At 39.1% G+C, this 13,762-nt stretch overlaps 1 protein-coding gene across 1 annotated transcript in view; it reads right to left on the bottom strand.

Annotated features, from left to right (window-relative positions):
- Positions 1-11,662, bottom strand: part of TMEM26 (transmembrane protein 26) — a 46,527-nt gene extending 34,865 nt beyond the window's left edge. Inside the window, exon 1 of the mRNA XM_007963338.3 lies at positions 11,080-11,662. Within this exon, the coding sequence (XP_007961529.3) occupies positions 11,080-11,270 (191 nt within the window). The 5' untranslated portion in view covers positions 11,271-11,662. The remainder of the gene's footprint in view (positions 1-11,079) is intronic.
- Between the last annotated feature and the right edge of the window lie 2,100 nt (positions 11,663-13,762).

Below are 13,762 nucleotides of genomic sequence, written 5' to 3'. Positions count from 1 at the left end.
CCAATTACCTGTCAGAATACCAAAGTTGTCCAACATGAATTCTTTAATGCCAAATTACGTTGTTCAACTATTTTTCATATAAACCCTCTTAAAATCTTTCTTTTCCATGAAGTTGTGTTTTTTTGTTTTAATTCCATAGCTCTTAGCCTACCTACCAATTCTCTCCCAAGTACACAAACAGGAGCACCATCTCAAAGGAATTTTTCTTTATATATTTACTTGTTTATTTAAAAATTCATTTGTTTTGTTTTATTTGTTTATGAAATATATAGGTATATGTGTGTATATACAGGTCTTGCTACATATTAGACACTGCTCCAAGCTCTTGAAAAGCTTTACTCATTGCTTTTGTCAGTTCATTTCATCCAAAAGTAAAATATTATTTACCGTACAAAGTTGTCATTTCAACAAATTATAATGTTTTCTACAAAATGATATGTCATGACATTTAGCAATTTAGCCCTGTAGTAAATTTTATTTACTTTGACTCACCATTAGTCTAGAATTAGGATTCCATTTTCCTCTTTCTAAAAATGACAATTATTAATGTTTTCTTATTGAAAAAATATCATCTACTCATTTTTATAAACAAACAACGATATAAATAAGCTTATAGAAGAAAAATCAGCCATATCACTACCCTGTTTAGTGTTTTTCTGTCTTCTGATTATATGTATATATCTGAAAATGGATAATATTTAAGTGAAGCAAAAAAATATTCAAAATGTACTTTAATTAAATCCAGATTTTATTTGTATTTCATTTCTCAATATTTTCTCCTCTACAAAAACAGAGTGAAATTGTAAGAATACTAGACCCAAGTTTCAAAATCTCATGTTAAGTGAGATTTTGCATGTTCTCAGTAAAATTTCTGGAGCAATTTATAAAAATTTATTTTCATGGAAATCAAAAAACTAGGTCATGATATTGTTTTGTAAGTCCCTAAACCTGTCTAACAATGCAAAGGTTGTCTGTCCTTCTTACATGTAGACTCATTTGTCTAATTGGGCCTTAACATGTACGATTTCCATCAAGGCTGCTTGGCAAGGGCTTTCTGTTAGTGTGTAAGGGGAATATGATGACCAATATAACAGCCTCAGTATTTCCTCTATCTCTCTTCAGTTCCTCAGAGTGAACCCAGTGCTTTTGCAGAACACAAAGCCTCTGAATGCCTGGGAAGTCACCAGTGTGACCCCAGCCACCACCCATTAATCGTCTTAACTAGCATGTCCCTCATCACCACCTCCCTTCCCAAAGCCCTTTGCAAGAGCCTTTCCCCTGGCAAGTAAGCCACAACTAAATGGCCAAGAGCTAACGAGAATTCCCCCCAAAATGGAAAACTGAATATAAATGAGAATGTTTTAAAAGGTGCCAAGATCAGGCCGGGCATGGTGTGTCACGCCTGTAATCACAGCACTTTGGGAGGCCGAGGCTGGTGGATCACAGGGTCAGGAGATCAAGAACATCCTGGCTAACACGGTGAAATCCCATCTCTACTAAAAATACAAAAAAAAAAAAAAAAAAAAAAAAAAAAAAAAATTAGCCGGGTGTGGTGGCAGGCACCTGTAGTCCCAGCTACTCGAGAGGCTGAGGCAGGAGAATGGCGTCAACCCGGGAGGCGGAGCTTGCAGTGAGCCGAGATCAGGCTACTGCACTCCAGCCTGGGAGACAGAGCAAGACTCCGTCTCAAAAAAAAAGAAAAAAGTGCCAAGATCAGTTGATAGGTTTGTTTATTCAGTGATCTTAAGGACGCCAGACAAATAATGACAGAAGAGACAAGGAGGAATTTCAAATGGGTTGAGAAAATCCATTGCAATGAAATCTTTCTTTGTATTTCCAAAGCCCGTGAAGATTGTCTACATTTAGGTTTTGTAAAGAGAAGATACTGCTGAATGTGACTCTTAATTATAATTTTCATTGTTTGTTGTTGCAATTTTTAAAAATAAAGTCATATTCCCAAATAATGATATAAACTGATAGCAAAATTAGTACCCCATATACTTCACTCCGTCTAAAATTTTCCAAGAGTAGGCCTAAAGCAAGCACAAGCTTTATTACAACTGAAGTTGTTCACAAACTCCAGCAATATGTTTCACTATTACTAAACTAGTTATAGTGACGAAATATGAATTCATTTGAGGATCTACATACTATCTTTCTCATAAAATATTTTAGAACAAAAGAAAATCATGGCATCCTCCTAAATGAATTGTTCCAATTGAAATCCCAACTATCACCATCATGATACCCTTTCAACCTGAAAAGCACATCTTTCTTTTCTGCACTCATAACCACCAGTACCTCAGAAATCATTTACCTCTGAAATGTTCCTTGTCAACAAGCCTAACTTACTGATTGTATTCTGATTCTGCAGGCTTTCCACACTCTCTGACTTAATTTGTGAAAAATTATTTGGTTCTCTAAATGTCATTTTATATTGTTTTCATACAACTATATATATTTTCTATTTTTTATAAAACCACCATCACAGCATCTGGTACAATAAATGCTTATTTAATGAACAAATGAACTTATATTGCTGCCAACTACAGGAACTTTAATGCTCTCTGAGAAAATAAAATGCATTATAATTATTCTTTGTGTAAGGCTTTAGTTTATTTCATTCTAAGTAAAGACAGTAGTACTTATTTCTGTTCTGTAGAGGAGATTGGCTTTTTAGGACAAAAGTTAAAATAGTCTAGAATTTTCCCCTTTTTCTTCCTTTTACATCCTGTTTTGGTTTTACAAGAATGTTTGCTTGTGCAAGAGTGCATCTGAGCCAGACACTCTTGTATGTAGTGTGGACTCCCCTACATTGTGTTCTAAGCAAAATCATCGCAGTCTTCCTTTAGCAGGTGACTTGAGTTTTACCTACATAATTAAAACAAAACAAAACAAAACAAAAACAGAAAAAAAACACCACCAACAAAACTTTGACCCTTTCTCTACTACAGGCAATCCTTGACTCTAAAAATTACGTAGTAATGTAGTTACTGAATACAAAAAATAAGAAATAGGTTGATGAAGTAAGGGGAAGACTTAAAACAGGATTACCAAGCTTTCAATCCTGGGAAGAAGAATCCTTCTCCAGACCTCTAAGCTGTAGCTTCCCCATCTGTAAACAGAGGCATAAAGACACTACCAGGGCTATTGAGAGGATTGGATGAGTTGATGCGTGCAATGCCAATGCCTGGCTCAGTAAATGTGAGTGCTCACCAGATACTAGGAATTGTTTTCATTATCTATTATTATCAGTTGTGACCTTGGATAAATGATTTAGTGTTGGTGTGCATTAGTGTACTCACCCTAAAATGGTAATTAAGATGGCAACTAATTTATAGAGTCATTGTAAAGATTACATGAGACAAGGAAAAGAAAGCAAGCTGTAGCATTGTCAGTACCCAATAATTGATAAGTGGTACTACCTCCATTATCATCATCATCATCATCACCTTCATCACCATCATCACCTTCATCACCATCATCACCACTAGTATTAGAAGACTGTCTGAGAATGGCACCAGCTAATTTATTTTGAGGCTATTTCAGGTAGATTAAAATGTGTATGGGACAGGAAGCTCAATCTGGGAAATAAGAAAGCAAAGGAACACTACAGGAACAGCCCCACCCCCTCATCCAGGGCTACAGCAGCACTGATGTTAGAGGACCTCTTTATGTGCTTAAGGATGATTGATTTTTATTCTAATAAGTGGATAACATTAAGTCAGTTGTACATTATCTACCTCTTTGAGGTAAGTCAGACAAAACAAAGATAAAATGTAACCCATCTCCTTAAATAATTATAGGTAATAGGTTTATATTCAGAGAAAAGTAACAAAATTTGCGTTCACCCTGGCATGTTACATTAACAAGCCTTATGTTCTTAATATGATTTCAATATGACTTTCCAAAAAAGTACATTTCATTAAGTGCCTACATTAAAAATTTATTTTTTAAAAAAGGGGAAAGAAACTGTTATTTTTAACAAAACATTTTATATACTGAAGGCCTAATTGTCCTAGTACCAAGACTTTATAGGAGTTTCCAGAGTAGTGGGGAATAGACACAAAGGGAGAATAAACCTTGACGTAAATGTGAAATTTCCACTGTTGGAAAAAAGTTAAGCTATTCAGATTTGTCCTGATGCTGTATGCATAATGTCACTGCCATGAGAAGAAATGCATGAAATTTAAAAGTAGGAATATATTTATACTGACTTATAGGAGCTGCCCATGCTAATTTATACTTTGTGTTTTTTTCCAGTCAAGTACAAGAAGTGAAAAAAATATATCAGTAACCTTAATTTTCAGTTCTAAGTGTCTCAGTTGAACATGATCATAAAGAAAGCATGGCCATCATTCAGTGGTTCCATTTCTTGGAGCTCCCATTCTACTTGCAGACATAATTATTACATTGGTCTGAAGTCTTCTGTGAGGCAAAAGAAGGAAATACGACTTCTTGGGAGTAAAGCATGGTACTAATTTTTGAAGAAGACTTTTCTTCCTAAACCATGACTTGGATTACTAAAAGCAAAGTCATTTGCTAGTAACATTCAGTGTGTGCTTCCCAAAATGATGCACATTTAAGTCATCCTTCTGCAGTGAGTTCAAGACTCAGGATATAAAACACACATTCCCACAAACATACAGGAAGATAACAAATACAAGCATACTTTGGTTTCAGATATCTCAATAAAGCAGATCACACAACATTTTTGGTTTCCCAGTCCATATAAAAATTATATTTACACTATACTCTAGTCTATTAAGTGTGCAACAGTATCATGTCTTAAAAAATGTACATACTGGCCCGGTGCGGTGGCTCCTGCCTGTAATCCCAGCACTCTGGGAGGCTGAGGTGGGCTGCTCACGAGGTCAGGAGATCGAGATCATCCTGGCCAACATGGTGAAACCCTTCTCTACTAAAATACAAAAAATTAACCAGGCGTGGTGGTGCGCACCTGTAGTCCCAGCTACTCGGGAAGCTGAGGCAGGGGAATGGCTTGAACCCGGGAGGCGGAGGTTGCAGTGAGCCAAGATCATGCCACTGCACTCCAGACTGGTGACAGAGTGAGACTGCGTCTCAATAAATAAATAAATAAATAAATAAATAAATAAATAAATAAAAATGTTTTATTGCTAAAAAGAAAACGCTGACACAGAGACACAGAGTGAACACACTTGTTGGAAAAACAGTGTCAAGACTTGCTCCTATCAAGACTACAACAAACCTTAAAAAAAAAAAAAGCACTATATGCAAAGCACAGTAAATGAGGTACGCCTGTAGTATAAAACCTCAGATACACTAAAAAGTTAAAGAGAGATTTCAGGAAAGTTGGACATAAAGTGTGAAGAGGGAGAGAAATTGTTTATCTTCTGGGAGAATTTCCAGTGCCCAAGTTGGCCATATGGAAGTCACAGGGTCTCCTTTCGAATCCCTCTATCTCATCCTCTCTGGGGTCCAAAAAGATTGCAGTGGGGAATGGGGAAGGAAGAATTTTATTTCCAAACTTTCTCTCTGGCATTTTCATAAACATTTTTGATGGAGGAAAGTACATATTATCACATACTACAGAATTACATCATACAAAGTTCTTCCGCATTGCTCAAAACTTATAAATCAAGATCAAATTTCACACAGTATGCATCTGTTGAGTCTAAGTTTTCAATTTCACTGCTGAACTTTTCAAATGCAATTGAATGATCTAAACAGATTTCAGTGAGTTTTTACAAAATTGGTTTGCATTTGAGATCAGTTTAGGATAGAATCCTTTCTGTTTCCTAACTTGTCTTTTCTGTTTTCAGCTGTGAGCCATCCAGACAATTTCTAATACAAAGTGTTTAACATGAGGTATTGTAAAGTTAAAGAAATTCAGAAGAGTTTTTAACATGGAGTCTAAGGACACTGGAATAATAAGAAAAAGGGAAGAATAGAAAAACAGTATTAATCGGTCATTTGAGGGTATGTCAGAAATATTTGCAGGTTCATGAAGATTGTCCCTTTTTCTTATCCTCCTCATGCCTGGTTGGCACCCTCTCTTCTCGAAGGCCTAAGCTCAAAGGTCACATCCCCAATTAGGACTCTCTGACCATCCAGTGGACATCCCCCTCACTCTGTCACCCAAACCGCTGGGGCCTTCAGAGTTCTGATCACTCATTTGTTCAATTTTCTGTTACCTATTCATTCATCTGTTTATTAATTACTTACATCTTTATTTTCTGAGCCCCTTGACTAAAACGTGAGGTTTGCAAGGACAAAATTTTGCCTGTTTATTCACTTCCATATTCTCAGTACTTGAATAATGCCTGACACAATGTAGTAGATGTTCCGTACACTGTTGTTGAAAGAAGAGTGTAAACACTCTGTGCCCGCTCTAGAGAAACCTGCTCGAGGTTGCCTAATTGACCTGCCCACCCAGGAGGTTCTGTCTCTACATGGCCTTCGCACACCTCTCTCCAGATGCAGCTCTCACCCATTCTTCCTGCGACAGCTCAAATGCTGTCAAGTTTCCTGTTCCCAACCCAGTATTCGGCAGCACATCCTTTCTCCTTTGAACTGCTGGAGTGAGTAAGACTGGGAACCTGGAGTTTTCACTCTTCTCTCTCAACTGACAACTAACTGGTCCCAAAAGAGATGACTTAATAAGTCTGTGCCTCAGTTTCCTCATCTAAAAATGGGAGAAAACAGAGAAACAAAATAAACCAGATACTGAAAGGATGAAACGGGATCATCTGGGTGGAACACTTGGAAGGTTCTGGAACATAGGAAATGCTAAATATTCATAATTATTCTGATTGCAGCACATTTGAGCACTTTATCAAAATGCTACCTTTTAAAATGTCAACCGTGTTTGTTTTCTGTTTTTTTTTTTTTTTTTTTTTTTTTTTTTTTTGGTCTGGTCACGCAGTGTTTAGCATAGTACCATATCATGCTTGTTCATTAAGCAATTCAAAAATACTTGTCTGATTGAACCTAATAAAGTAAAAGGAAATGAGAGATAACAAAGCAACATGACCAAATAGGTGAGTTATTATTTATTAACTCACAAATGATATTTTCCTTGAATTTATCTGGGGAAGAAAACTCCAGTGCTTAAAATTGTATACTTTTGCCAGTAAGTTCAACTTAGCTTTCTACTTATTCTCAGATAATGCCTGCTTTCGAGTGAACAGGCTTCAAACTTGTCACAATCTTAGTAATTTTTTTCTATCCCTGAGGAATATTTTATTGGCTGGAAAGCAGCTGAAATGTTGCCTTTTCTTTGACTTTACCTAAATGGTAATTCACAGATCCATTGGATTGTTGCCCAGACAATAGAAAATCAAATCAAGAAAAGCTTAAGCCAAGTGATATTCATTTTCATCTTACAGAAATGTAATTAAATACGCAGGTGAAACAGATAAATATTAGGTGAAAAAAAGCAAACTCCAGGAGTACACATTTTTTTAGCTTAACGGGGGACGTATCGTTGGCTCACCTTCTCTATTCTATAGGATTCCAACAAATTAAACCTCTCCAACTGGCGCGTTAGTAGTGTTGATGTAATGTTGCTTGTCCCTGGACAGCTGAGCTCAGCAATTCCAGTTCCATGTTTCCTTTCCAAAGGATAGCTAAAGAAACATTCTCTGGATAAGTGTCATATGTTTGCTATGTTTCAAAATATTTAGTTCACATTTTCCTCTATAGCTCTATTTATTGTTCCACGATTTCTATAGATTGGACTCGTTTGGGTCCAAGTGTAAATTTAAATTAAAAGGACAATATTCAAAGTAGCCCAGAGTAGTCCAAAGGAGGTTCATGGATCTGATTTTCAAAGAAAAGAACTTTTCCACCGTGTGCGTGCGTGTGTGTGTGTGTGTGTGTGTGTGTGTGTGTATTTTAGTCCATCATTCAGGTTTATTCAACCACTCAATCTATTCTAATCTATTCTTCTTTATTTATTTTCAATACGGAAGGTTATTTTTTTCCTTTTCCCCTTCTCTTTCTCCTCCTCCTTCTCCTTCACTCCTCACTTCAACTTGTAGAAACAATGCTTTCAATTGATACAAAGGGCAATTCTTTTACATTTAAAAAAAATGTAACCATAATATACACAAATCTATAACTTTAGTGTCTTGATAATATATCATGGACATTCTTCGAGTTTAGTGGTTAACATCTAGCTCATTATTTTTAATGTCAGTAAAATAGCCTATAGTATGAATATTTCACAATTCTTAACTATTCCTTTGATGGATAATCAGTATGCTTTCAGCTTTACTTTCCACAAACAAGATGGATATTAATATTTTTGCTCATGTCTTCACATATGGGTACCTTTGGTTCTATAGGGTAGATTCCAAAATATAAGACTATAAGAGCAATGGAACAAAGGTTTATCTATGTATCTATATAGATTAATGCATATTAATATTTTTCTATATAGAGGTGTAGATGTTGTCATAGTGTTTGCTTCATCTCTATTTAATTCCATCAGCCTAGATTTTCTAATGGAAATTTTTTCTTAACACTCAAAACCAAAATTATACCTTGCTTTACCAGAATACTTCACCTAGAAAGGGAATGTTCCCCAAATCTAGCCCTTTTTCATTGTTACCGTATTGTTTTAAAGATAATTTCCTACATGTTTTAGCAGCCCATGTTCTGATTTTTTTCTCTCACATTTATGACAGAATAGTGTGTGGGCTTTGTCCACCACAAGAATGAACATATTTGTATACTCAGTTGTATTTGGTAACATCAACAGAATAAAACATTACTTATCATATTCCTTTTTAGACCATTTACTAAGACTCATTTGTTGCTGCAATTTTACACTAAGTCAAATCAATCAACTTTTTTCTTTGCTTATTTTCAAATATGAGTGTAGATACTATGCCAGCAAGATTTTCCTTGAATTAGTGTTATAATGCACAGTATATATAATGGGTCTGTTCTTCCGAAATAAAGGTGAGAATTTTTTTTTCAACATTTTTGCCTGGAACCAATGGTGTATTGGCTAGTCACTCAAGTAAATTTGTCTGACATGTGCAGATCTAAAATGTGTCTAGTTGATACAAGAATATTTTTAATAAGAAGAAAATAAAGAAAAATCTTTGGATCTAGAAAAGATCATTGCTTTTTTATTCATCACCAATCAGCATATATTATTTCATATAATTCTCTAATTGCCCATGAGGTAAGTATTCACAGGTAAGAAATTGAGGCTGAGACACTAAGTAGCCTGCTCAAGGTCTGACAGCAAGTAGGAAAACCCAGATTTTACCCCATTATCTGTCTGATTTTGAGGTGCATATTCTAAACACTAGTATATCCCCAGTTCCCTGCATTACTTGACTTACTGACCATCACTCATTTTTATCCCAACCATTTTTCCTCTCTCAGTTGTAAGTTACATGTCAGTCCCAATCAGCAGTAAACAAAGATATAGAAATGAAGGTAAAGTTCCATTTGTATAGGATTTATACACAACAGGAGTGTTTGACTTAATGCAAGTTAAGGCCTCTGGTCTACTCGTGACGGGAGAGAGCAAGCCTCTCTTCTGAGGTTGAAGGTCTCCTAGAATCTCTGGTGGTTGGTGGCAAGACTATTTTCCATGGAACAGTTTTCAGCCTCAGACTTCATCTTTCTGTGACCAAAGATATTTCCACTCTGGTTTGTTAAACCTACTCAGTCAAAGTTAAATCAATGTTATATGACCTGCTGAGTGAACAAACACTTTTCTCCCCTTTTGTTTCTTTAACCCTGAGGCTTATTTGGGAAGCTAACACCATTTTTCTTTGAGATTTCCAAAAGGCACACTGGAAAGTACCTCAAATGTCTCATGCTTAATAAATTCTTCATGGGGGTGGGGAAGTGGAGGCAAGAGTAGTCACATTCCTATCCTGGTTGTATTAAATTAGAATTGTTCTTGAATAATTTGAGCATTGATAATTCTAGAAATTTTTCAACAGTAGAAAATATAAGCAAGATTCACATCATCTTCAGAGGCAACATGTTTTCTTCCATGAACTGTCAGGAAATACAAAGCATTTTGTAGTTTAATATGTAAAACTGTAGAGCGGTTGTTTCATTTTTTGAATACAATGACTATAATGCCATTGTGTATGTAATTTGCAAATTGCCTAATACCATTTTCTCCTTTCTCATAGCATGAGGTATTTTTAATGTATTGATATATATGAAAACACATTCCATTTTAAGAATTAATACAGAAAGAGGCCTAACTTGCAGAAGTTCTGGATGAACTTCCAGATGGATTCCTCTGGGGGTTAGGAGAGGCTCTTCGTCAATGGCAAGATAATCTTTTTCTCAATTATTTGATTGCCATTCAAGCCTTTCGGGGAGAAAATGAGCACCACACGTGGCGTGTAGTTCTTGCACACAGAGGTTAAGACTGAACTACTACCTGCTGGTCCCTTCACCAGCGTTACAACCCGTTCCAGGCAAGATAGGCAGGCCATTGGCCAAGCCCCAAAGCCACCAAACCCAGACACCTGAAGCTGGCGCTGTGCCAGAGAGCGCGCAACGCCTGCGGCTGGAGGGAAAGGAAGCGGATGAAACCCTAGATGCGCAGCGAGGGTGTTCTCGTCTTAGGAGGGTGGCCCGTCTGCTCAGCTCTTGCGAAGGTCGCTGATGCCCAGCGAAGGACATTCCCACACGTGCACGCACGCAGAGTAACCCGCGCACACTCACACACCCCAGTTTCAGAAGGCACATTATATGGCAACCTCCTTGTCCCATGACTCCCCTATTTGGGGGGCACATTCAGCAAAACAGACCAGTGCTTCCTCTCTTTACTAATCTGCCAAGTTTCCAAACCTGAGACTGGGTGACTCTTGCCTAGGCTCACGGATCGAGCCTTCCCAGTGTTGCAGTGAGACCCTAAGGTAGCCCTGGCGTGCCCAAGAGATGCGCAAGCATCTCGTGCCTTCCAAGCTCCCAGCGAGGACAAATGGGGTCCAAATTCTAGTAGAATCTGCGGGTTGCGGGAAGATGGACTCTAGGGCTGCCCGCGAGTGCGGTGGGGGACAATACCTTAGGGCCCCGTGAGCCCTCGCTTTCCCGGGGCACTCTCACCATTTGTAGCCTCTGCCGCGCTTGAACCTGAGGGTGAGCGCAGTCTCCAGGAAGAGCAAGAGGTTGAGCAGCGCGAGCAGCCAGTACCACGACTCCTTCTTCACCTCGGTCACTCGCCAGACCCCGACCAGCGAGTGCAGCACGAACAGCAGCCGAGTGGCCAGGGCGTTGAGGAAGACCAGCCCCTCCATGCTGGCCCGCGCACTCTGCCTACGGCCCCTTGCCTGCGCCCCCAGGACCCTGCCGGGCGCGCCCGGAGCCCACCCGTGGGCAGGAATATGACAAGCACTGAGACCTGCTGCTGCTTGTGGTCCCTTCTCACCCTCAGCGCCCGACGCCGGTAGAGCTGGTGCGCAGCTCGCCCCTCCCCCAAACTTCCTGAGAACTCTTCAAAGAGGGGCGAATCCAAACCCAGCTTTTCCAGACGGCTGGGCTTTCCAGGGAGTGTGTAGCTGCGCTGCCCTGGCTCCTGGGCGTTATTCTCCAGCGCTGCCCACCCGCCTCCCAATCTCGGGGCCAGTCTCCATCCCTGTCCTCTATCCCCGCCCCCGGGCCTCCGTGAGGTCCCCAAGAACTTCCCCATCACGAGGGGGCGGAAAGAGAAGGGAGGAGGACTGAAGGTCAAGGTGCAGCACAGCCAGAAAGGCGGAGGAGGAGCGCATCTCTGGCAGCTCCTCCTTACTTTTCCTCCTTACTTAATTCACTCCCACGTTTCACGCTGTCATGGTGACCCGAAGCCGGGACGCAGGAGGGCCAAAGAATCCAAGCAGTTTTAGAAACCCGGTTACTGCCCTGCTTGGAGAATTAAAACTTCCTAGGATCAGAGGCAGTCAGACCCTCCGGGCTTTCTGCGAGCTTAGCACACCTCCCTGGGCCAGTGGGTAGCCCTGGTCACTTTTACTCCTTGAAGATTCCTTATTGTGCCATCCCCCACCACACCACACCCCTGTTTTGTTTTGTTTTCTGTTTTGTTTTTCCTGAAAAAATATAGGGGTAGCAAGATAAGACTGTAGAGGGGAAAGTGGAGGAGGAGACTACGGATGATAAAGCCAGGAATGCGATTAGAAGGTAAAATGCATGCACTCCCAAATTCAAGGACCTGTGCTCTTGAGATCAACGACCATGAATTAAACTCTCCTCCTTCCAGCATCCAACACAAGAAATGAAGTCAGGGTTTTCCAAAACACCTTCGTCGTTTTTGTTTCCTTGTTTGGTGTCCTACCACCTGTACTACTATTGACTTAACATTTTTCTTTAAATGTCCTCAAATTTTTACTCAAATAAATTTATTTTAAAAAGAAACGTATCACTTGTAAATGGAAAGCCTGTAGAATTGTCTATAGTTGGAAGGTAGTTACAAAAATAGCTAAAATATAATAAACTAGTTATTGAAATCTCTCTAGATATTAATTAGTGCCTTCCAAAGTTTTGTGCCTCAAACTCCCTCTTTCTTTGTTATAAAGGAAGATATAGAATTAATTTGTCATATTACTATAATACCAACCAAGCAGGAATGCTCCCTTGACCACATTAGTAACATTGAAAGAAAAGTGCATAGGGACTATCTTTCTGATTAGGTATAGTCAAGTTAAAATCATGTCATACTTTTCTTAAAATCAAGTTGAAAAACTGCGAGTTAGATGATTAATGCCTCCATTAGGTGAGAAATCTCTGATTGCTCACAAGAAGCTTAGAAGTGATTTCCGATACTGAGATCTGAGAGAATTTTTGTTTCCTCCTGTGGGTCAGCATTCTCCCACATCTTACAGGAAACCCAGCAGTGATTTACCGGTGCTGTTTAGTCTAGTTTCTAGTGTCCTTCAATGTTGGCTGATGACACAGTGACCACAGGCTATTCAGTGAAGTGGAAAAGCATAGTGTGGCAGATGAATGCCATGGAAGGAAGCAGTGTGCTGTGGTGGTTAGAGCCCTGTATCCACCAACCAGCTGACTTAGACTACTCACTAAGTCACTTAGTTGTATTGTGCCTTTTGTCCTTCTGTAAATTTGGTACTAAATCTATCTACTCACAGGATCTTTGTGGGGATCAAATGAGTTAATCCATATGAAGTGCCTGGCACGTGGTAAATGCTTGGTAGACATCAGCGATTATTGGGAGGACCAAGAAAGTTATGCCAGGGGAGTTGCTCTTTGATGATCTGAGACAAGTAATAACAGGATTGGAGTGGAGGTACATGACATTCCTGTCGAAAAACCCCAGATGAACACGTCTGGAACTGAACTGAACAAGTTGAGTTTATTACTTTTTTAGTGAGGGGGCACACTCCATGGGCCACTGTGGAGCATCTCAGTATGAAAGTGTTAGAAAGGTTAAAAAGCATTGGAGATAACATTAGACATGATTTGGGCTTGACCTATGTGATTTTGGGGCTTAGGGAAGTGAGGCTTTACTCTAGATGGAATGCTATTAGGAAGTGGGGTTAATTTTATGTTGGGCGTGTTGATAAATCTAATATAGAAAGGGACGTTTGTGGTTTGTACAATATTCCTGTTCAGATGTAATTTTGGAGAGGTCCTATTTGATCCACCATGATCTCAGAGTGGCCTTACCTGATGTTGTGTAAAACTTGTATGTTCAAGAGGAGGATGCCAATGCCTGGCTAAAGGTGCCAGACCACTTGCTTGCAGTCAGGGGTTGTTTCTCTCTTTCTTTCTTTCTTTT

The sequence above is a fragment of the Chlorocebus sabaeus genome, chromosome 9 (genome assembly GCF_047675955.1).
Source record: "Chlorocebus sabaeus isolate Y175 chromosome 9, mChlSab1.0.hap1, whole genome shotgun sequence".
Taxonomy (NCBI): Eukaryota; Metazoa; Chordata; class Mammalia; order Primates; family Cercopithecidae; genus Chlorocebus; species Chlorocebus sabaeus.
Note: the sequence above shows the minus strand (reverse complement) of the source record. Positions and strands in the feature narration are given on the sequence as shown.